The following is a 25,734-nucleotide window of genomic DNA, read 5'->3' on the forward strand; positions in this document are numbered from 1 at the left end:
ATGCGAGACTAGTGCACTCTTTTTCTGTATAAAAGTTTTTTGACTATAGTAAAGTACAATTCCATTTCTTGGCAGAGGTTTTTCATATGGGTTTTTCTGAGGCTTGATGCTTTTGCATCTGATGTCTGATGATGTACCTCCCTCAAACTCATCATCTCTCCTTTCTGCTTCCCTGTCCCTGCTTCGTACAAAAAAAAAACAAAAAAAAATCTGATGTCCATCTACAGAGGCCAATAATGTATAAAAATAAGATTATTTGTATTATTTACAAACTTTTGTTTCGTCATAGCCTACCTTAATAGCGTGCCAACACCTGACCGGACTTCAGTGTGTTCAAAGATGTGCGCGCTGCACTGCAGTTGCTTGGAAACAGACGCGCGCGGATATGGATTTCTGTCGCGCTGTTCAGTTTCTGTTTTCGGTTAAACTGCGTTGCTTTTACAAGCGTTGATTGTTTTATTACTGCGTTGCAAATAGAGAATTTCTATTACCCTATAATATAATTTCTATTAAATACACTGACAAATAAAATAAATTGTTGAACTCAAACTTCAGATTTACTGGGGCACAGCAGATTTATACTGGGGCACGTGCATCAGAATAAATATTGACTATATATACTTCAAAATAATTGAGTGTTTACATATCATGAACAGAGACGTAATCTGTGGTCAAGTCGTGTCTCCTCTTTCAAAAACTCTGCATCGCAAATTAATCAGCAATTTAAAAATTCAGGTTTAAATAGCTTTATTGCCATGGTCCAATAGCATCGGTTGTCTGATACAGTACTTTTTGTACTGTAGGCTACAGTACAGATACTGTACAGTACTCCAGCCCAATGCTGTTTGGGGTGGCTGGGGGAAATATGATCTAATCAAAGCAAATATGATCTAATCGAAGACTGTAACCGTACACTGTAAAACTTTTCACTGGCAGCTGGGTTGCCAGCCACATACTGTATTTTTACAGCACTAGTACAGTAAACAGCATTTACAGTACTCCACTGTAATTACAAAATACAGTATATACCACATACTTTTACAATATTAAACTTGTCTACAGCAATAAATTGTATTTTTACAGGGAATACTGCTTTTATTATAATTAAAATATTATACTTTAAGGTTTCATAAGAGTAGTCACACTATGAAAAAGAAAACAACATTTTCTGGGTTTTAAAACATTTAATTTGGTTAAAAGCAAAGATCAGAAAATTGCCTTCTGTGAACATGTTGGCTGAATTTTTTTTTAAACATAAAATGAAATTTTAACACTTAACAACAAACAGGTTAGCACTTAATTAAAGGAATAGTTCACCCAAAAATTTTTAATTAGCCCATGAATTACTCACCCTCAAGTCATCCTAGGTGTATATGACATTCTTCTCTCAGACGAATACAATCCGAGTTCTATTAAAAAATGTCCTAGCTCTTCCAAGCTTTATAATGGCAGTGAAGTGCTGTTTCTGTTTTGAAGTCCATAAAAGTGCAAACGAAATCCCATTCAAACAAGTCTGCAAGTTTTCGCAGAAGTGAGGAAACCTGTAGGCTTACAGTGGTGTTCTTTTTTGCACAACTTGGCCAGTTTTCTTTGAAGTTACTTGTCCTTTCTTTGTTTTTGATCCACCGTTCAGGATTGAGGTCAAGAAAGCGTCTAAAAGGCAGAAAAAACAAACAAAAAAAACAATGAAATATTATGGACCGAGTTTATATATTTTGACAGAGAGAGACAGCACAAAAGATGTGTAAATAGAAACCAGATATCGGTTTTAACGACTAGTTTGTTTGGATAAAACTGAACAACATGAAAGAAAAAAAGCAATGTTGGATGTTGTGATCAATAACTGATATTTTTTTCTACCCTGGTTAAAATACATCAACTCAATGTGTCTGTTTACATGCGCACTGTCAACTAACTAAACTTTTGGAAGTAGGGTTGACAGATTTAAAGTTTTATTATACAACTTTTGTCTACTCATCACTAGGGCTGTGCCGGTAAACTTGACAACCGCACCACCGCGGTTGTAAAGCGCCACCGCGGTGGCTGAGTAGTACCGGCGGTTGTTCGCCTAAAAAAAAAATTTTGTATATGAATGCTGTTTTACATTAATATTATGACACACAAAGCTTTGTTTACAAAACAAATAATAGGTTAGCAATTAAATGTTATATCGCAGCCATGGAAAAGTTTTAATTCATGACGAATGAGAGAGTTGTACGTGAGCCCATAAACTTAAGCTTTGTCGGCTTTGAATTCTGGTTTGCGATCTGGTCACCCGATTATCAGCGAATTTAAAAATATTCCATTAGTTATTCCTTATAGAAAGCTTGAATTGTCTACTTTTAAACAAAACAATTCAAAACGGAAAATAAACCGACTAGCATATATGCTTCTATTCCGTATTGAAGTGTGCATTTCTCTCTCGCGTTCACTGCGAAGAGTGAGCATCGTCAACTTCATCTTTGCAGCCCGACACTGACACACACACACACACACACACACACACACACACACACACACACACACACACAAAACACTTTATTAATAAACAATTCAAATGTCTCCTTGCTATATTTGACACGTTCATAATCATTACTTTTGCCGGTTCTTTGTGATAGCTGTTATGTGCGCTATTGGCAGCGTCACCCTCCGGTTACATGAACGCGTCACCGCCGCATCAGCACCAGAACATGGAGATTTTATTTTAGAGAATGATCGCACAACAGACATTAGAACATTAGATATTCTATAATTAAATCAACTAATCGAATATTCAAAAATCGCGACTCATCCCTGCATGGAATCTCTTTTTTCTTTTTCACTCGCGTCTCACCCAAAGACGCGTTAAACGTTTCTTCCTTCGCTTTTAGGTCGATTATTTTCGTATTCTTTTCTGTGGTAAAGTAGCCTAGAAAAACGCTGTAGGTCAGATAGCCTACATTTTTACTTGTACGTCAAATTCTTTTTAACACAGTTTGTGCTTGTTATTAGACATATTGGTAAGGCGCGTCAAGTTCATTTTGTAAAGCGCGTTTCACACGCGCGGGGAATTTTAGTTTTGCTTTCTCTGGCAGCGCGCAAACAGCCTAAATGCCTTGCCCTTGTAGAAGATAAATTCGCTCTTCATTCCTTTTACAAGTAGAAAACATGAAGATATCAGAAAAGAGATCGATGGTATCTTTCCTGCTCGTGTCCCACATCCCTCTCAAAGCGCAGAGCGGTAGGCTTTATCACGCGCCTTTGTGTGGAAATATTAAACGAAAAAAAAAAAAAAAAAAATAGATTCAACTTTATTATATTATGTAAGTTACCAGTATTTACTGATATTTATTTCAATGCTTTACAGGCTTTAGTGTGTTGTTTCTTTCTTTTTTTTTTTTATTTGGGTCCATTACTACCGCGGTGGTAAAAAACTGCCACCGTCACAGCCCTACTCATCACCCAGCTCATTAACAATATCATCCCCTCATCAGGTCCCATCAGAGTATCAGTGGAAAGGCAGTCATAGACTCTCAGTTTATATAGAGCACACTAGGGATGGGACGATTACCGGTTTCACTATAAACCACGATAAAATGTACTGACGGTTAGTATTGTCGTTTAAAATGTATCATTAAAACCGTGGTTTTTTTTTGTTTGTTTTTTGGCCCGCCACCACCCCCCCTCTTCGGAGGACAACTTTATTATTTAATAAAGCAAAATATATACACAATATGTTACAATACAGACAGTAGATTTATATACCGTGCATAACCATTCAACCAGTTTAGTGAGACCCTGGGTACATAAGGGGAGGGGGGATTATTAGGGGGGAGGTATGTATCTGGTAATGTACACGGCTTGTAGTTATGTTTGTGTGTCAAAAATGGGGACCAGGCAGGGCCGGAGTGGGGCCACTTTTCAGCCCGGGAGTTTCAGGCCCAAGACCGGCCCACTTTTTCCAAATTAGCACTTTTTCCAAATTGGATAAATTAAGCAACAGTTCAGCTCTTACTATTGTGTAGTTTGTAATGGTTCAACAAATAATTTAAAGGTTAAATAATAATTCACTTAGACTTTATAAGAAGCAATTGCGACTTTGTTTCACACAATTCTGACTTTATATTTCGCAATTCTGACTTTATAACACGCAATTGCGACTTTATATCACACAATTCTGACTATCTTGCAATTCTAACTTTAAAAGAAGCAATTGCAACTTTATTTCACGCAGTTCTGACTTTATATCTTGCAATTTCTGACTATAAGAAGCAATTGCGACTTTATATCACGCAATTCTGACCATATCTCGCAATGCTGACTTTATAACACGCAATTGCAACTTTATTTCAGGCAATTCTGACTTTATAACACGCAATTGCGACTTTATTTCAGGCAATTCTGACTTTATATGTCGCAATTCTGACTTTATAACACGCAATTGCGACTTTATTTCACGCAAATCTGACTTTATAACACGCAATTGCGACTTTATTTCACGCAATTCTGACTTTATATCTCGCAATTGTGAGATAAAAAGTCGCAATTATCTTTTAAAATGTTTTATTCTGTGGCGGAAACAAGCTTCCATACCTCCTGGCCTCTTCCTCCCATCCATCCTCCCTGACGCGTACCGTTTACGGTAGGGCCGGCCCAGCTTATCGGTAGGCGCCGGCAGTGCCGCGGTAGCCCAATATTTACCTGAGAAAACGTTTTGGAATAGACGGGCTATGGACCCAACCAACTCTATAGGAGGGGAGGGGAGAACTCCCTCACATGGTACAACCCATGCAGAGGCTGCGCGCTGCGGTGTCAGAATGCGAAACGTGTAATGTAGCCTAACTAACGTGACATTGAAATGTGAAAAAAATTTTTTTTTTAATTCCTCGACCGGCCCAAAAGTGAAGCGGCCCACCGGGATTTCTCCCGATTCTCCCGATTACCCACTCCGGGCCTGGGACCAGGCGTCTTCAAAGGCTGATATTTGCTTCCCTCTGTGTGCATTTTGTTTCTCCATTGAAATGTATTCTAAGATTAAATTTGTCCAGTGTTTGATGTGGCAAGATTTCTTTGATTTCCAGTTTTGGAGAACTACTTTCTTAGCGACAGAGCTAGAGAGATGAGCAACGGATTCCTGTATTTTTGCGGGATATGGATTTCGGAAAAGTCGCCTATGAGACAAAGTGTTGGGGATAATGGGATTCTGTGGCTCAGGATGGTGGACAGTGTCTCAGTGACTGTAATCCAAAAAGAGTGAACTGGTTGGCAGTGCCACATGGCGTGCAAATAGTCGTCTGTGCTACCTAAAGTGCATTGTGAACAGATATCGGTGTTGTGTAGACTCATTTTGAACATTTTACTTTGGGTGATGTGAGTTCTGTGAATGACTTTATATTGTATAAGCTGCAGGTTTGTGTTAACGGTCATGGAAAATGTATTCCTACAGATTTGTTCCCAGTACCCAGGGTTGGAAGAGACGGCCAGGTCGGTTTCTCACTTGGTTGTTGGGAGTGTTATTGTTGTGTTTTGGTTGGAAATCATTGTATATAGCTGGGAGGTTCATTTTTTTAAGTTATTAATTTTCATAAGTTCTTCTATAAGCTGAGAAGGTTGTAATGTATTGTTGACAAGTGTGATTTTATTTTTAATTTGAAGTCTAAGTTGTTGATATTGAAGGAATTGTTCTCTCCCAACCCCATATTTCTGTATGAGTGTGTTAAATGACATGAAATGGTGGTTCTCAAATAAGTGGTGAAGATGTGTGATTCCTTTTTGTGTCCATGTGGGGAAATAAAGAGGTTTGTTCTGTATCATGAATTCTGGGTTGTGCCAGAGTGGGGTGAACTTGTTTAATTCTAGTGATGATTTTGTGATTTGGTTTGTTTTCCACCAGGCTGTCAAAGTTGAATGGATGGTAATGCGTTGGCAGAGTTTGGATTTCTTGATTGATTGTGAGAGGAAGGGGAGGTCTGCAACTGGGATATTTGTGCATTGGTTTTGTTCCAATTCCAGCCATGGGTAATTATGCTTGTGTATATTGATCCATTTAACTAGGTACTGTAATTGATTTGCCAGGAAGTAGTGATGGAAGTTTGGTGCCTCAAGCCCCCCATGTGATTTTTTTATTTTGTAATGTTGAAAGTCATATTCTGGGTTTTTTGTTTTTCCAATAAAATTGTGTTGTTAATGAATTAAGAGTTTTGAACCATTTATCTGTAGGAGTGATGGGGATCATAGAAAAAAGGTAATTAATTTGGGGTAGGGTTTTCATTTTGACAGCAGTTATTCTTCCGATGAGTGTGAGTGGGTGTTTAGACCAGCGTTTATATTCGTCTTCAGTTTTCTTTAGGAGTGGAGTGTAGTTGAGGGTGAAAAGCTCTGACAGCTGGGGAAAATCTGAATCCCTAAGTACTTGATGTTGCCCAAGTGAAGGTGGAGGGATGTGTCCTGAGCTCCAGAATCCCATGCATCATCTGAAAGTGGTAGTAAAATTGACTTGTTCCAGTTGATAGTGTAATGTGAGACAAGGGATAAAATAACTTTTGATGCATCGGTCTAGTTTAATCATCTTCATTTATTAATATCTACAGATTTGTATGCATGAATTGTGCATTTCCAGTTATCTAAACAGTTAATAACAAAAAAAAAAAACTTTATACAAAATGCATCATGCATCACGCGTGTTTGTGCACGCGGGAAATATGTTGTGCATAACAATAGAAAACAAGGAGAATCGCGCAGTCACATGCTCAAACAATCAACAACGTCGCTCTAGAGGTGCGTTCCATTTGACCGTAAGTGGACTGCGAAGTGGACTTCACAGGGTATTCCGCCATCTTAAGTGAGATTCAAAATTTAACAGCTGATGCCATGATTTCACTTCAATACACAACTGGAAAGTAAAGTGATTTTATTTTAGGTAGTTGTAAAATAGTGCAATATAATTGTAAATATATAATATAATAATAAAAATTAAAATATGAATATAGTCCTATATATATTTATGTTATATCATAATTTGCGCGACCCCGTCGTTGACTTTCTTTGATGACGTTTGCAGGGCGTTTCAAATGAGCGGTTATTGTCAGTGAAGTCCACTTCAACTGATATACCGTGCTCAGGGAGTAGGGGAGCAGTGAACACTGCGTATGGACCCTGTCGAATGGAACGCACCTTAGATGTGTAAAAACAAGTGGAAAGCGCGGGCGCGCCGCTGTCTCCTTTCCACAAGCGCTTGCTCTCCCGTGGCGTCTGTCGTTGCTATGCAACCATGAACTGCGCTCTCCATGATGACAAGGAAGTATCAGCAAAAGATTAATTGATTTCTAGCCCTTGCATTAGCTTTACTACTAGATATATTTATGGAGATGAAAAATAATACGGCGCCCTGTATAGCTATGATCAGCTGTTCAGCCGAGCATTCAATGTTGTTACGCTGCAAGCTGATCAGTTGGTTCGTTGCTGCCGCGCTCTATCACTCGCACACCATAAAGAGCAAATTGTTTTTTAATGTTTCAATTTCGTGATTAAAATGACATAATTTGGAAGCGGATAATTTCTTCACAAACAGCTCATTGACTCAATGTTAGAATGCTGCACCTACACTCGATAGTGTGAATAAGATCAGCGCAACGCAGACCACTGCATTGACAGGGTAAAACATATGATCTGTCTACGGCCGGGGCTCAGCGGAAGACAGAAAATGCCGGTCCAGCGCTGATTGAGGAATTAAATTCGAAAATAAAAGACAGTTTGCCATCTTTTTTCTTGCATCTGTGAATTTATTTTTTAATCATTTGTTCTGAGATGAAGCGAATATATTTGTGCGGGAATTTCTCGCACTATAAAAGCTAACCTTGCGGGAATGGTTTAAATTATGCACAATACCCACATTCCCGCACCGAAATTCAAGCCCTGAAATGGCAGCAGGATGTGTAACTCTAGCATATGGCGCATATGTCATATAAAGTTAGGCAAGGCCAAACAGCGTTATCCATGTTGTTGCGATTACATCGCTAGAGTAAGCTAATAGTGAAACTGATAGCGTTTTTCATTTAATTACAATATGAGGACTGACGGTAGGCTATAAAAATCAGCGTTTCTGTGTAGGTGATGACAACCATTTTGACAGCAGCAATCAAAGCATCGCTAATTACGGTAGACCTTAATTTGAGATAGTAAATTTGTTCCTAATCAAAGGGAACACTCAACCTCAGAACAGCTGGGTGAGTTTTGTATTGGCATATTGGATACAGTAAATGAAGACTGTCAACTTCTTTACAATAGGCTACTATTTCATCACCCAAAACACTCCCACTCTCTGCTGTATATTCATAACCAATTATTTCAAAACCAACAACCAAGCCACATAAACAATGCCATTGGCACTAGTCTACATTGCAGACATGTCTCTTAATGCACATAACTTTTCACCTTTTTGCACAATCTTGAAAAAAGTACTATTGTTGAAATTCTCAGATCAAGCGAACTTCAACGCACCCTTATCCACTACCTGCTAACGTTAGTGAACCGCACCCGAGCAAGCACACTTCGCAGTTCCTCCGGAAATGCATTTTTCTAGTTTAAACTATGTTTTTACTACCTTTCTGAGCCTTGAAAGTTGTGCTGTATATGGGTGGTTCAAAAACCTCTCAGATTTCATCAAAAATATCTTAATTTGTGTTCTGAAGATGAACGAAGGTCTTACAGGTTTGGAACAACATGAGGGTGAGTAATTAATACAGAATTTTCACTAATCATTTAACTGAAAATAACTTGCACTGACATATCTTAAAATATGTGACTGCCACTGTTTTGTCTCAAGATGCACACCAGCAATGTTTTTTTTATTAGACATTTTTATAAAAGCTGCTTAAATACTCTTATTTTATTAAGGCCTAGACCTGGCTTAAGCTAAGCCCTGTATGGAAAACAGGGCCATATTGTTCATACCAGTAGCCAGCTTAATAAATACTGTCAAGACAAGGCTAGTGACACAATTCAGTCTAATATTTATATGAATGGCAAATATGCTAATGACTAACCTCTGAACAAACTCAAGGGTGCATGCTGCCTCTTCCTGGTACTGCAATCTGAAGTTATAGGAGGTGGCAAACAGCGCTGCCAGGCCAGTGATGAAGTTAGGCTGTGATCCTTTCACACACACCTTGACCTTCCAAACGTAATATCCAGCTCTGGTTGCTTAGAGATTGACCTGTAATTAAAAAAAAAAAAAAGAATTAATAAATAATATTAATAATTAAAATAACTATTGTGGGTTCCACTGTGGTTCGATGTAGTTGTCCATTCATAGTTCTATTAAAAAAAATTAAAATTGATTAGGGTTAGAACGCTAAAATGCACTGGCATATTATTTTGCTTGTTTTAAGCATAAACTCACTTAATTTTGACTTGTTCTTTCAGAAAACAAGACAATTTTTATTTGTCTATTAAATGCTTCTTCATATAAGAATTTTAGATATCTGGACTGGAAACAAGAAAAAAACACTAATTAAGAAAAACATATTTTGCAGTGTGGAGAGTAAATAATGGCTTTTCATTTTAGGTTTAAACTACCCCTTTAATGTTTACATACCAGGAAATATAAGACTTGGACTCTCTGGCAAATGTAGATTGCTGGACATCAGAGTTGCAAATTCCTGAAACAATTTTTAAAAAAGGACAGCACAACCATGATCAACAGAACCAAAACATAAAACATATTACAGAGATTAATGAGATTTGCTGAATAATCTCTACTTATCTGCTTGAAGGATAACACCGTCTAACTTCTCTTTGAATTGTGGGAGTAGTTGTAGGACCATGGCATGGCAATCAGGAATACTAAGTTACATTTGAAAACAGCATTAGGAACATGGATTTTCATGTGCTAGCAAAATTCTGACAACGATTCGAAAGCACGATCACAGAACTGACAGCATTTGATAGCATTTATATATATATCATATAGATAGACAGACTATAACTGTAATACTGCTTAAAAGCACTTACATTAGCACTGGACTGTCATCAGATTACAAAGCCTGAAACGAAAAAATATATATATATATCAAAAGCACGTCATGCAAATAACATGGTAAATGTTGCCTATTATGTGAAATGTCGAAGTTACTTGGTAAACAGGTGGAACAGAGTCAGTGGCTATGTGCACAAGCGTCGCGACGAACTTCCGCTATTGTCAGAAGTCGGCATATCAGTTTCCGGTAAGGATGGCTGACGCGAAACAGTCGTTCCGAAGCTTTGCGAGATCCCGAAGCGCAGATGTGTCGAAACACTGATCCGAAGCGTGATTCGAAACACCCATGTCACGTGACTATGACCAAACGAAGCCTCGAAGTGTTTCACTAAGTGTTTCATCAGGTGTGGTCCGCCGAATCAGCGTTTGATTGACACGGTCGGGAACAGACCACACAATCGCACATCTGTATAAAAGTGAAATAAACGCATTTTGACCTCGTGGGTTTATGTGAGAGGAGTTTGATTTTGAGATAGCGTATTTTTGGTGATATAGTGACATAGTGCGATTTGATTAGTTATAGGCAATTTAGGCTTACATTTAAATTTACACAACACATTGACTGATAGGCTAGAGACAGACAGAGTATAGTGACACATTAGATAGGCCTACATAGATATAAATATAGACAGCTAGATTAATAGATAGATACATATATAGATAGATTACAGATATAAATACATATATTATAGATAGATACATATATAGATAGATTATAGATACATATATAAATACATATGTTATAGATAGATACATATATAGAAACATAGATTATAGATACATATCTAGATACATAGATAGATAGATAGATAGATAGATAGATAGATAGATAGATAGATTTGGATAGATAGATAAAATGGAGGCTCCCCAGAAGAGATGCCGTACATCTGTGGTGTGGGAGCATTTCCATTTAGAAACCCCAAATTAAGTGAGATGTGTGTATTGTGATCGGCATCTAGCCTACTGCAACAATAGCCTACATCATCCATGATGCGCCATTTGAGGAGCACTCATCCTGCCATTTTGCAGGGTGCAGAGGATGGCATTCCCCCTGTACCTCGGCCTGCTACTGACACTGTTGGGCCATCTATATGCAATGTATTGTTTGAAATATAATTATAATTGAAATATAATTACAACCTTTTGGGACACTGTTTAGAAAGTCCATAGCCCAATGCCCTACAACCTAATGTCCCAATCACAACTGCCAATCATGTTAAAAATAGCTTCAATGTGAATATAATATAATATAATATAATATAATATAATATAATATAATATAATATAATATAATATTGTGTGAATATACATTTTATAGGTCTACATATGAGTACCCAATATACTGCAGCTGATGCCACAGTGGAAGTGAAAAAATACAAAAACGATGCGTATTTGCCCAGAACTCATGATCCCCTAACTTATGGAAAGAGAGAGCAGTAATCTTTCCTCATTTGTATGTCCTTGCTAAAAAATATCTTTGTATGCCAGCAACAAGTGTCCCTTGTGAGAGGATTTTTTCAAAGGCTGGAGAAATTATCTGTAAAAAAAGAAGTAGGCTAAGTCCTTCCACAGCAGAGAAATTAATATTTTTGAATAAAAATCTCTAAAAAAGTGAGACATTGTGGCTTGATTTGTTTTATTAATATTCATTTTTCATGACCAAAATAACATTATGCACAGTGAGGAGCCTATAGGTTACAAGCTTCACATATTAGAAAATTATAATAATAAAAAATAACACATTTTTTTAATGGCTCGTCAAGGTTGTTTCAGATCAACACCTGCAAGTGACCACTAGGTGTCACCGTTGAGACGGGTGTCGGATTGATTCAAAGCCTCGAAACAATATGGCACATTTGGTTCAACTGTTTCATTGCTTCACGAGGCCTCGATCTGGCCATCACTAGTTTCCGGTTTACGGCCACTTCATCGGCATCCGCTGTAAACAAACAAGATGAGTGCTGCTGTTGTACGAAATAAAGAGATACTATGTGCGTGACACATCTAAGTTTCTAAGAACTGTAGGTGGATCTTACAGCCGTTTCCCACATACTCCGTGTGCAGTGTGTGTGTGTGTGCGCGCGGTGCAGGAGCAGCACGCGCTGTAGTGCTTATGCGTTCGCAGTGAATAACTGATTCACGGCTGTACCACAAACACTTACTATTTTTATTTAAAATCCAGAAGTTACGCTGCAACTTTTATTTAATAAAATGTTTTTTCAGCATTGCGATTCTCTTTGTACACATATAACCTACACTCTTTAATGGACGCATGCACGTTTAAACACAATTTAAACAACATAGGGCTATTCCATGCATTACTTATATTAAGTTGCTCAAGAAAGTGGTCAAATATTTAACTGTAAATTGACAAAAACAGCCGACTCTCATGCCTTTTCTTTTCCATTTAAATTTTAATAAAATAAATCTAAAATAAAAGAACTTGTTTTTCCACCTCCACGAATGAGAGTGTTGATCATTATGTCGCCTTGTTGAAGTAAATTGTAGTTTACCTTGCTTTACCCCGGTCTTCTAAAAGTAAAAAGATGACTGTGAAAAATAGTAGTAGGCCTATAGAATTAAATGCATACGGTGAGATTACTACAATTTATTGACAAATTACAATTTATCTAGATCGTTTCCGCACCGAGTCTATTTCTGCTGTTCTGCAAACGCTGAATTAAAGTGACAGCGCATGTTTCGTGGTCAAAATTAACAAAGATTGACATGAAAATGTAGTAATTTCACCATAAATGCGTTTAATTAAATAAATTGTAGTCTCATTCGTGGAGGTGGAAAAACAAGTTCTTTGTGACATGCAAGATTTATTTTATTAAAATTTAAATGGAAAAGAAAAGGCATGAGAGTCGGCTGTTTTTGTCAATTTACAGTTAAATATTTGACCACTTGCTTGAGCAACTTAATATAAGAAATGCATGGAATAATAGCCCTACGTTGTTTAAATTGTGTTTAAACGTGCATGCGTCCATAACTGTGTACAAAGAGAATCGCAATGCTGAAAAAAAAAACATTTTATTAAATAAAAGTTGCAGCGTAACTTCTGGATTTTAAATAAAAATAGTAAGTGTTTGTGGTACAGCCGTGAATCAGTTATTCACTGCGAACGCATATGTGAAGCACTATAGCGCGTGCTGCTCCTGCACCGCACACACACACACACACACACACACACACTGAGTAGCCTATGTGTGAAACGGCTGTAAGATCCACCTACAGTTCTTAGAAACTTAGATGTGTCACGCACATAGTATCTCTTTATTTCTTACAACAGCAGCACTCATCTTGTTTGTTTAAAGCGGATGCCGATGAAGTGGCCGTAAACCGGAAACTGATATGCCGACTTCTGACAATAGCGGAAGTTCGTCGCGACGCTTGTGCACATAACAACTGCGTTCGCAAAATCAAACCAAATACGTGGAAACAATTTAGAAATGCGAAAGCAAAAAAATATATTGGCTTACCGTATAACTCAGTTGAACAATTTTCCATCTTCTCAAACTCTAAATCCCACTTATCGTCACAGGCGCAGGTTAGATTATTCAGATGACAAATTCTTACATCCGTCTTCATGTAACATTAACGTCGTCCATTTTCTGCTGCGTCACAGGCAACTAATGTTTGAAACACGAACCGAAGCTCACGAAAGCTTAAAAATTGCTCACAGATTCGCAGACACTGTTTATCTTGATAACAGGAATGATTATTCTGTACAGTTGAATCTCCCTGACAAATCAAGTTTGCCTGTAGTAACTACTGTCTGCTCGCGTCACATTTGAACTGAATTGAGCGCGAAAGAAATCAAGCCCACAATGCAATGCTTTTACAGTATGATACTGTGTTACGAATTTATCGGGATAAAAACAGAAATGTGCTGTATACAGCTGTTCTGTAAAAGATACAGCCTACAATTCTGTAAGAAATTCACTGTAAATTTACAGTAAAGGGTTACAGTAGATAAACAGGCCCTGTAATGATTGGGCTAAATCAAGACAACACTGCTGTATAGTGTTATGGGCTCTCACTGAGCTCTAAAATACGTCTCCACCTGAAAAAACAAGTACTGTATTATAAATAGTATTAGTATATTAAAACTTTTTAAAAAATCAGACTTACCACGAGTATCCACAGCAACTTCATTCACTTCCGGAAGTATGGCAGCAAGTGCATCTGGCATTGTGATCTCGGTTTTGACGTTTATTATTTGTTGTAATTTGTGTCCATCAAGCAAAGTTTTTACTGATAAGAAGCTGTTTTAATTTTATATAGTATACAATTTTTTGGTGTATTTAAAAAAAAAAAAAAAAAAAAAAAAAAAAAACCTTTACAATAATCTTCCATTTATTAAACTCTAGTTAACTACATTAGTTAACATACTATTAATAAACTGCACTTCACAGGCATTCTTAAAGGGATAGTTCACCCAAAAATGAAAATGCTGTCATCATTTAGGCTACTCTTCCTCAAGTTGTTCCAAACCTGTATAACTTTCTTTCTTCTGCTGAACACAAAAGAAGATATTTTAAAGAAGGTTGGTAATTAAACAGTTGCTGGTCCCCATTGACTTCCATAGTATTTTTTTTTTCCTACTATGTAAGTCAATGGGGTCCATCAGTCGTTTGTTTACCGACTTTCTTCAAAATATCTTCTTTTGTGTTCAGCAGAAGAAAGAAAGTTATACAGGTTTGGAACAACTTGAGGAAGTGTAAAAGATGACAGCATTTCCATTTTTGGGTGAACTATGCCTTTAATATCAATTTTAATATTCATGCTACTAATAGCCTACATTATTGAAATCAAAAGTTGTATTTGTTAACATAGTTAATGCAGAGGAGAGGAAGAGCAAGGGAAAAGGAGAGATCTGGGCACGGAGGGGCCCATCTAAGATTATATCGTCCCGGGCCCAGGCAAGACTGTCAGCTGGCCTGCAGATGGACATTACCTGAAAACTGTTCACTTCAGACTACAAAAAGATATGAAAAACACATTACCAACAGTTACAACATTTTCCCTTCTTATAAATAAACTGCCTGACTACTGTGAAAACTGTCCTCTGGGGTTACAGTAGAGTGACTATAAATACAGTCTTTTAGGTTTCACGGCTGGGCTCCCAGATCTGGTTCTAGTTACTACTTCTTTTGGACTGACAGAATATGTTAGAGGTGCCAGTGCATTTTTGTGTCTCTGTAATGTTCTTCTCAGACAACTGGGAACCAGCCTAGGTGTTCTGAGCTGTTCGTTCTCTGAGTTCTAGAGAGAGTTTGCCAGGACGGGGTTCATCTACTGCTAGCAGACCCATTATGGCTGGCCCGATTATGGTTCTCGTACCTGATGTCTCTCCTAGACAGCTCTCGCTGGGATATTCCCATCAGGAGTGACGTCATATCACAGGCTGGGGGAACAATCTATCACCCCCGGGCTGAGATATGGAATCTGTGGGTTTGGGCCGTGCACAGACATTATGAGGGGCAGTCGCCCAAACCAAAAAAGGGGCACTCTTAGGGGGTTAACTCTGAGGCAGTATCATCTTAATATAGATAATGAATTATAAACCTTTTATAATCATATTTTAAATACAATAGTTAGGCTTTAGTGCTAATTCAATTTATGTTGTTGTAAATACTCTTCCATTCAAATAATTTAATGTGTATCTTTCTTATCACACTCTAGCATATTCCTAGATATTCCTACTGTCAGCCAGTTCAACAGTCTTACCTGTAACTGTCTGATTTAGCTGATGCTCAGTGGGCTTTCCCTCTCTCTCTGAGCTGCCTCATCTTGAATGGAAGTATTAGACATTTAATTTAACATTATACAGCATAAATCTATACTGTAGTATTATATAGCGTAAAACTGAGCCAAAAGTGCACCAGGGTAAAAGGCGCTTTTGACTTTATTCTCTTTTAAAACACAAGATAGCACAAAAATTCAGATCAGTACTTTACAAAACATCCGCTTAAAAAAAAAAAAAAAAAAAAAAAAAAAAAAATCAGCTTTTGATGATGCACTTGGAAATGTGTCTTATCCTTGACATGATCACGGACAGCAACGCAAAGTTGATTCTGTGCTAATTTAATGTAATTTTTAATGTTTTTTTTTTTTAATGTTGTAGATTTATGTAGCAAATGAGAATCGCTAAAATGATATATATTATTAGGCCTGTATTGAGACAAAGATCATGTTAATGATTTTCAGCTTTGTTCAAGGTAAATATCATATAATAAAATATCATATTTATTTGTTATACTGTAAAGCATTATTAAATTATTATGGGATATCATTCAATGCTTTCAGAGTCTTTACTTTTTTTATAATTTTTGTTTCTGTATTTTTAAAATGTATTTTTTACCTTAACCCTTGTGCATCAATTAAAAAAAAAGTTACACAGGTCCAAAATATATATAGAGAGAGAGTTTTAAGTTTATGAAAATGATTTATGAACATTGTGAACATTATTTTATATAAAATATATATTTTATGAAACATGTTGAACTCTAAAACTGGTCAAAGCCATAAATCTAAACTTAGAGGTAGATATCCCAAAAATGAGCTTTCAGTAAGATTTTGTTTTGGCGCAGTACCAAATTTTCCCCAATAGATGTCAGCAAAACTCCACTGGTGCACACAGTGGTTGGATTTTAGATTTGCAGTTTTTCTCTCTCAGTCTCAAATATTACAAGCACACACTGCAGAGCTGCCAATTCTCATGCACAGAAAAATCGCGAAGCAAAGAGGACAAGGAGACCGACAGACTAGACAGAGCAGGTTACTTATGATATAAAAAAAAATCTCAGCTCTCAGATTCTGTCAATTTTATTACGAAATTCAAACAATAAGTTTTAGCGCTTGTAAATGTTACGTGGCAGATCTCTTGCGGCACATGAACCGATCATCTCTACTAGCTAATAGTAAATAAACACCAACACTGTTGAAAGGTACAGTACAACTTACCGAAATGTATATTCCTCATACATAAACATAATATCGACCAATCAGTGTTTTTCATCCACATAAAAGGGGTCAATAAAACAACTGGAGAACAATTATGTCACACAACATTTACCTCAGGAAAGCCATTTAAAGGGATACTTCACCTCTGGAAAGATGAATGTGTATTTAAAATGGGTCATTTATGTAGAAGAATTGTGAAATTATTTTAGAATTTGGAGCTTTCTAGACTGAGAAAAGCCAGAAAATGTATTTTTGGCTCATGTGGATAAAAGACAACAACTCCAAGAATGCACTTGCTTCGCTGCCCTACGAGGCCACTCCCAAGCCACGCCTACCGGTAAAAGAGCGCAGTTTAAAACAACAAAGCTAGGCTACTAGTGAGTCTCCGTGACGAGTCTGCCCGGGATTTCGAGATCGGCCAAAATGTCTGGGATTCGGCTATTGCGTTCTACAGTCGCCATTCATTGGGTCTCATTCATGAAACATTCGTAAATATACGAGTAAATATGTGAGTGATTTGTGCGTAAAGAGACCTTCCCGAAAACTCTTCTCCTGATTCACAAATACTTCGTAAACGTCAGATGTGATAGTGAAATGTGTGTGTGCACGCTCATTCTCAATTACCATAAATCCCGCCCATTAAATCCGACTGACAACTATATATGGGCATCATATTATGACACTAAATGAAGGATTTCAACATGTCTTCTCAAAAGCGAATGAAAAAGAGAAATTTCTCAGATGCAGAAATGTAAGTTTTATTATCAGAAGATGAGAGCGGCACCTGTGAGACGCACCGGTCTCGTATCTCTCATGGAGGAGCGGGAATTTTCTTAGCAATGTTAAAACGCACATCAACCGATCACTTGTTTAGCGTTCATGTAAACACTACATTCAGATTCACCAATCGGAATGAATTCAGTTAGATTGAAACAAAAGGTGTGCATGTAAACAATGAATGGCGACTACAGAAAGCAAAAGCCGAATCCCGGATATTTTGGACGATCTCGACGGCCTGACATGTCCGGGAAAAAGAGGATGGTAACCCCTACTACACAGCTTTCTCCACAGAACAAGAGCCTGCTAGCTTAGCTTCCAAAGAAAGACGGCTGACACTGTTTGTACATTCTGTGAGTGAGAAACCACCCTCTATGGGCGGGTTGAAAACATGCGGGACAGCTCCTACTACTGGCTGTAGTCTTTAGCCTCTGGCCAAAAAACCCTCTGATGACGTAAAATGGCGATTTTTGCATCATCGGAAGATTTTTTCCAGACAAAGGCTCAGGTTCAGGCGTGTCGGCGGCCATCTCTGCTGAGGGCTCAGGCGACGTGGCAGCGGCCATCTCATCCGGAGACACTGGCTCGGAGGCGGCCATCTCTGCTGAGGGCTCAGGCGACGTGGCAGCGGCCATCTCATCCGGAGACACTGGCTCGGAGGCGGCCATCTCTGCTGAGGGCTCAGGCGACGTGGCAGCGGCCATCTCATCCGGAGACACTGGCTCGGCGGCGGCGGCCATCTCATCCGGAGACACTGGCTCGGCGGCGGCCATCTTGTCCGAAGACACTGGCTCGGCGGAGACCATCTTGTCCTGAGACACTGGCTCAGCGGTGGCCATCTTGTCCAGAGACACTGGCTCAGCGGAGACCATCTTGTCCTGAGACACTGGCTCAGCGGTGGCCATCTTGTCCAGAGACACTGGCTCAGCGGAGACCATCTTGTCCTGAGACACTGGTTCGCTGGCGGCGGCGGCCATCTTGTCCAGAGACACTGGCTCGGCGGAGACCATGGCTGAGTCCCAATTCGCCTACTTATACTACGACCTAAAAGTATGTACTTTTTTTGTGATGAAAAAGTACATACTTTTGAGTGTGTAGCAAAAAGTATGCACGTTCTGGGACATACTTCCATGACGTAATGCAACGTGAACTTGAACGTGGTTGCCTAGTTACGCACACCGCGACTGTTAACAAAACATTTAACATTTCATTCATTTTTATATATCCAATATAATTTTATTTACTATTCCCATCTTTTTTTCCACAATACATTTACAATGTGTTTACCAAATTGAGGAGTGAAGCAGGGCGTCGTCGTAGATCAACCAAACGCAGGTCGTTTGTGAGGCGGCTCTGACGTTCATGTGCAAATGTGTGTAACGAAAGCTAGCGCTACTTATTTTCTGAGTTAAAATATTTCAAGTTTATAGTGTAACTATTGTTTAACGTATTTTATACTTAATCTTATACTTATGTATAATACTTAAAAATACCCCGATGAAAATGAACCATGCTTTTACTATAGTAAAAGTGTAGTAACCATGTTTCTTTGGTTGGACTGATAAAGTTAACATATGTACAGCCACAGTATTACTACAAATAAGTCAGACAGAAACATCAAAAGCAATACATAAAAAAAGACACTTGCATGACACTGTACTAGAGCCTAGAGTTCTCAACGGGCCTGAAAATTACAACCCGACCCGACCCGGCCCGTGGCTTTTAAAGCCCGGACCCGATGTAACCCGACACATAAACATGAATTATCTGCCCGAACCCGACCCGCGGCGGTTTTTTTTCTCTCATACACGTATTATCATGACCAGCAGACGGGAATTCAAATCAACCTTTAATGTTCACGCCTTTTAACAATACAAACAATACAAACAACTGAAACAATACACTTTAAATATATAAATAGGCTGTAGTAGCGACGGTGAATTCACCTGCGGCAAGTTTACTTCTCATCAACTCCATCTTCTTCTCCAGGCTAAAGGCGTGCACGCGTGTCAGGTCTGCCCCCGCCCCTCTCCATGATGCACGTTACACGCAGCAGCCAGACTTTCTTTATGGTGACCAGCAGCGATTAATAATAAATGGTTTTTTTTTTTTTTTTTTTTTTTTTTTTTTTTACTGAGCGGAAAAGATTAAGCCCGAGGTCCGACCCGACCCGAGTCATTTGATTATATTTTCGACCCGAACCCGGCCCGAACCCGCGGGACCCGTCGGATTTGTCGGGCCGACCCGACCCGTTGAGAACTCTACTAGAGCCTTTTTATTTATTGTTTTGTAGCCTGCAATGAGGCGCTCGGTATCTTCATCGGACCCTACAAGACCCATTAATATTACGAGACAATAAAATATAACTTTAATTAGGGTTAAACATTTGAATTCTTACACTTAAAAACTGAGGGCGCATCTCCGTTGCTGCATCCGACTGCCAGGTTCGTCCACCACCATCACCGCAAAGCTCCTCCCTCCCGCACGCAATGGGTTGTGGGCAATATTAGCCGTTAGAGTGTGCATTGATCTGCACTTCGAATTCTAACCGGAAATAGTAGACCATCCGGGTATCTTTGGAATACTCATTTCAACATGCTACGATTTGGGACGTACTAATTCTAGTTTCGCATACTATTTAGGACGGATAGTATGCGAATTGGGACTCAGCACATCTTGTTCTGAGACACTGGTTTGGCGGCGGCGGCCATCTTGTCCGGAGACACTGGTTCGGCGGCACCGGCGGCCATCTTGTCCGGAGACACTGGCTCGGCGGAGACCATCTTGTCCTGAGACACTGGTTCGGCAGCGGCAGCGGCCATCTTGTTCGGAGACACTGGCTCGGCGGCACCGGCGGCCATCTTGTCCGGAGACACTGGCTCGGCGGAGACCATCTTGTCCTGAGACACTGGTTCGGCAGCGGCAGCGGCCATCTTGTCCGGAGACACTGGTTCGGCGGCACCGGCGGCCATCTTGTCCGGAGACACTGGCTCGGCGGAGACCATCTTGTCCTGAGACACTGGTTCGGCAGCGGCAGCGGCCATCTTGTTCGGAGACACTGGCTCGGCGGGCGTGACGTGAACAGTCCCTGGATCGGCAGAAGTGACGTGAACAGTCAACGGTCTCTGGATTGGCAGACGTGACGTGAACAGTCTCTGGATCGGACTGACGTTAAGCTCTGGCTCAGCAGGACTGATGTGAAGCTCTGGCTCGGCAGGACTAACGTGAAGCTCTGGCTAGGCAGGACTGATGTGAAGCTCTGGCTCGGCAGGACTAACGTGAAGCTCTGGCTAGGCAGGAGATTTTTTTCTTGAGAAAAATTAACGCCTATCTTGTGTACCTAATATTTATCCAATTGAGTCAATATTAAATCAAATCACAAGAATTTAATTTAATTGAAATCGTGAAATTTTTGTCAAGCAATAATAAAAAAAAACATAGCTTACCAGAAATTGTACCATGTAAACATTGTAACATGTTGTCACTAAACCTAATAAAATGAGGTTTTATTAAGCCCTCCCCCCTCCCGCTATGCGCGGTCATTGGACGCCCCTTTCAGCTGATTGGTCAAGCATATCTGAGCCTGTGACATCATCAGTAGTTCACCTGGGGCACGTTCAAGTTCAAAAAGGTGCGCAACGTTTTGCTACGGTTTCCGGGTTGAACGTCATGTTTCCTGGAAACGGCGTGCACCGGTGTGCAACGGCGTTTTCTCTTGTTTGGTGGGTGTGTCAGAACTGCAGTCCAATCAGCAGCAACATGTACTGTATATAAAGCACGCGGTATTAAAGTGAACTCGCACAATGGGTTCAAGGAAAGTAATTTACAAATGTGTTCGATGCAGCTCGGTATACGCAACAACTGAGGATATTAGAAGATATGTTTGTCGTAAGTTTTATTGTACAAATATAGGATATCAACATAATGATGTAGTTGTTTATATTTTTAGCTTCACTGCAAGTGTATGGCATTTGGTATAGAAATAAACAATGGTAATTAAGTGCTTTTCCTAAAAATGAGAAAGAAAATACAGGGTATTAAAACAGTATGAACTACAAATAAAGTCAGTAGCCTATGTGATTTAAATAGATGTGTTTTAGTCTGAATTAGGTAAGATGTACGTGCTTCCATTTCAGTTTCAGCAATCCCTTCACTCGATTGGGATGTTCTCTTTTGTTCTGGGCGGCAAGTGAAGTATCTGTAACATCGGGCATATTTTGTAGTATTAAACACATATTTATACCGACTTCATCAGGCTCCGAAAATTCTTCACAAAGAACACAAAGAATGGCCTTCTCAGCTGCCATAGTTGCAACTCTTGCGTCATCAGAACAGTGTGTTCAACGCATCACCGTTTTTGTTTAAAAAACGTTGTGCAACGTTTTGTCGGGGCTGAAGAACGCAGCCCAGGTCTGTTCAACAAAATCCTAAAAAAATAAAATAAAATAATAATAATAATAGTAGTCCTATGGCTCTGCGTACTGGAAATATTAAATATTAATCTGCACCCAGACAGTTTTATAGCTGTGCAGAGTTAAATCTGTGTGGTGCTGCGCTAGACAGAGCAGAGCGGGTGAAGCACAGACCAATGATCAGTGTAAATACGCAGCAGTCATAATAACTCTTCTTTTAGACAATATGTTTTGGACAAGGTGTGGTCATGGATTTAGAAAGCAGAGGCCCCCCTCGTGGCCCAAACTATCACGGCATCTTAATTTTTAGAAACAGTAAAAGGAAGCTATGGGTTTTTATTTAGTTTAAAACAAAACCACTTTCTTCAACTCCATTTCTTGTGATGTTAACTGTGACAGCAGAGATCTATATAAAACAAAAGACAAAATGGAAACTAACAAAATCGGAAAAAAGTTTGTGTGTTTTAAGGGGTGTGTGTGTGTGTGTGTTTGGGTAGTACAGCGGCCCGATAAAAACGTTCCTGAAGCAGCAGCTCTGGATCAAAGAGAATAATGAGGCCTAACGAGAGGAGCAGGAGGAGGAGATGAAGATGAAGATGGCCACATACTCGCGATGGAAACGCTACAGGTGCTGGATAAGGAGCGAGAGTCCTGACCTGGACGCATCACTTTCGCTGACGATTGACCACACACACACACACACACACACACACACACACAGTGTCGTTGACAAAAAGATTGAATAATCTTTGGGTGATGATATAGCATAACAAGTGATTTATAAGAAAATTTTTATAGGCCGGTCATTTTTGACCGGGAACATTAAGGGCCCTATTTTAACGATCTGAAACACAAGTATCAAGCGCAAAACGCAAGTAACTTTGTGGGCGGGTCTTGGGCACTGTTGCTATTATACCGGCGGGATAAATTACTCTTGCGCCCAACGCAAATCTAAAATGGGTTGGTCTGAAGTAGCTTCATTATTCATAGGTGTGGTTTGGGCGTAACGTGAAATAAACCAATCAGAGCGACATCTCACATTCCCTTTAAGAGCAGGCGCGCTTGTTCTATAGCGGATTCCTATTATAACGAGGGATTTGCCAGGCGCAGTAGCGGTTCACAGCCGAGGAGACCAACGTTCTCGTCAGGGACGTTGAGGATGGAGAAACACACCCAAATTAACTCCTGTTAAACAGGCATATGATAATTTGGGTAAATGTGTAAGCTAGATGTATGCTTTTATAATAAAATATCTATCTATCTATCTATCTATCGTAATAATGTATGATTTGCAAAAATGAAAACTGCTGCGTCTGTTTGTAGATGAGAGAATCAAAGTGTATGTGCGTTGAGCACACGCTACATTGATTATGGCCCTTAAAATAGCATATGAATAACATGCGCAACGCGCCACTGACTTTAAACTGTTTTTTTTCGGCCAGTGGCGGAATTGTTTTCTAAACCTGTAAAACAGCATGAGGGAACGTTTGCGCCGGAACACGCCTCCTCTTTGCGCTGAACCGCCCCGGGGAGCGCAAGTGTATTTCTTAGTTAACCGACGTGCATCTGTGGAGGGAAAAATCCGCTTTGCGCGGGTGCAAAATAGGAATGATACATGCGTCGGTGTACAAAGTCAATTGCACTGGGTGCAAGATAGGGCCCTAAAAGTGTTATAGGGTTTTGAACACAACCTGAGGGTTAAAAAAAAAACTGTAAAACGGGGCGAGGGGGTCTGAATAACTTTTCGAGATTAAAGTCGAAATATTTCGACAATAAAGTCGAAACAGTACGAGAATACAGTCTTCCGTAGAAGTTGCATGTGTGCTTGCCGTTGTATCACATTTCCGCACAGGAATTCATAACGAGTGTTTCATCTGCGAGTGTTTCCAATTCATTACTCATTGTGTGTGTGTGTGTATGTGTGTGTGTAAAGAAATGTGCTTGTGAAGTCGAACTGTGTCGGACATGGATCTACACAAAATAATAGCTTTTAACTTTTATCTGGGCTTTCAACAAAAGGAAATTCTACAGGTGCCAATCTACCAACATGGCATAGGCTACCATTATAGACCTTATGTAGCCCCGCCCTTTTACAGCCCTGTGCTCGTCTTTTGACTTCCGGTCTGTATTTTCACAGCGTTTTGCGTGTTTATTAATGAACGGCTCGTTTTAAAATCTTCCCGGTCGACTTACATTTGTTAAGTTATCTGCTTTAAACATTACAGTCCTCATGATAACTTTCGTTAACTTTACATTAAGTAAATCCTCTTCAAAAGCTAATTACTCCTGGACAGAAATGCCATAGAAATATACAAAGCGACCGCAAAAGTTAAAAGACAATATTCTAAAGATGGCGGCGCATAAGGATAGGACGTTATAAAATATACTTCGCCGGAATAGACTTTACAGGCGCAAACACTTTTCAGACTGGATGGAGATATCCAACTTTATGAACGAATGGATGAATGAATGAGGCATTTATAACGCTATATGTCTATGCACACACACGCAACTTCTACGGAAGACTTTATTCTCAAAATGTTTCTGGTAATGTACGTCACCGCCGGGTCTCTGCTGCCTTCAGCGACTTCCGAAGCACCTGCTTCGGTCTCGAGGAGTCGGAGACTGTGGTGGACTCAAGTACACTTGAACAGGTGCCTGTCACTCCAGCCAGGCAGGGGTTCTCTGTCTTGTCGTGCTGGTGCTGATGCTCAGGTTTATCTAAAATAGCAAGGTTGGATGTTGTGCTAAACCCCTCTTTGCTAACATCACCGCCAGCGCCATGGCAATGCAGGCTCTTTATTTTTCGCCGAGCTGACTTTTGAAAAAAGTGGAGATGGTTGGAATATTACTCCTAATTAAATCCTCTCTGCTATCCTTTTCCCTTTTAGCTCTGCATTTTGTGGCTCCGCTGCTCCAACGTTTTTCATTGATGTCTTCTACCGCCTGTCCTGCCACTTGCAACAGTTTTCGCGGTAAGCTGACTTGTCATCATCAGACACAGCCGACACAGCCAAAAAACTGATCATGATACTTTTTTGTGTGCAAATACATTTTTGTTAACACACACACACACACACACATTAATGAATTTTATTTAAATTTACAAAAGAAAAAAAAAAAGGATGAGGTCACACAGTTAGTGGGGTCTTGGAGGCCCCCGGGCACCAGCCCAATCGGCTCGTGGTAAATCCGGCGGCCGGCCTTGGGTGTGGTCACTAGTCATTGCAAATACTATGCAGAACTGCTGATGGTGGTGGGTACAAATAATGTAAATTAAAATTTTACTGTAACTGTAATCATAGCCATGAGAGTGAGACAGCGAGACGATTGACTGTACGATAGCGGAGGAAAAAGTGCAAGATAGCCAAACTTTTGTTAAAATATTTATTTGTTTAATATAAGTGAAAAAAAAAATCAAATAACACTTGAACCACAAACTGAGCGTTCATTTTAAAGGGAAATTTCCAAATATATTTTATGATACTTATTTGTTATAATGCTGTTGTTTTATGTATTCCGTCTTAATCGGTTTGTTTTTTATTGTACTATTTTATTGTT

General features: G+C 39.4%; 1 protein-coding gene and 1 long non-coding RNA gene across 5 annotated transcripts in view; one reads left to right on the plus strand and one right to left on the minus strand.

Annotated features, from left to right (window-relative positions):
- Positions 1-25,734, plus strand: part of LOC307152880 (up-regulator of cell proliferation-like) — a 50,763-nt gene that overhangs the window by 14,464 nt on the left and 10,565 nt on the right. For both annotated transcript variants that reach the window (XM_079861864.1, XM_079861865.1), the window contains one exon: positions 25,065-25,148. In XM_079861864.1, coding sequence (XP_079717990.1) covers positions 25,065-25,148 — 84 coding nt within the window. The remainder of the gene's footprint in view (positions 1-25,064; positions 25,149-25,734) is intronic.
- Positions 1,169-15,985, minus strand: LOC307152896. 3 transcript variants are annotated; one of them, XR_013820080.1, is made up of 5 exons: positions 10,112-10,450; positions 9,991-10,022; positions 9,575-9,822; positions 9,024-9,193; positions 1,169-1,653 (listed from the first exon to the last, which is right to left on the minus strand). It is a non-coding gene; the product is annotated as an uncharacterized lncRNA (long non-coding RNA). The 3 variants fall into 3 exon arrangements; XR_013820081.1 differs by lacking the exon at positions 10,112-10,450 and adding an exon at positions 13,498-15,985 and having other exon boundaries at positions 1,171-1,653; XR_013820082.1 differs by lacking the exons at positions 1,169-1,653; positions 9,024-9,193; positions 10,112-10,450 and adding exons at positions 9,422-9,466; positions 13,498-15,985.

This window comes from Squalius cephalus, assembly GCF_949319135.1.
Source record: "Squalius cephalus genome assembly, chromosome: 24".
Lineage (NCBI taxonomy): Eukaryota > Metazoa > Chordata > Actinopteri > Cypriniformes > Leuciscidae > Squalius > Squalius cephalus.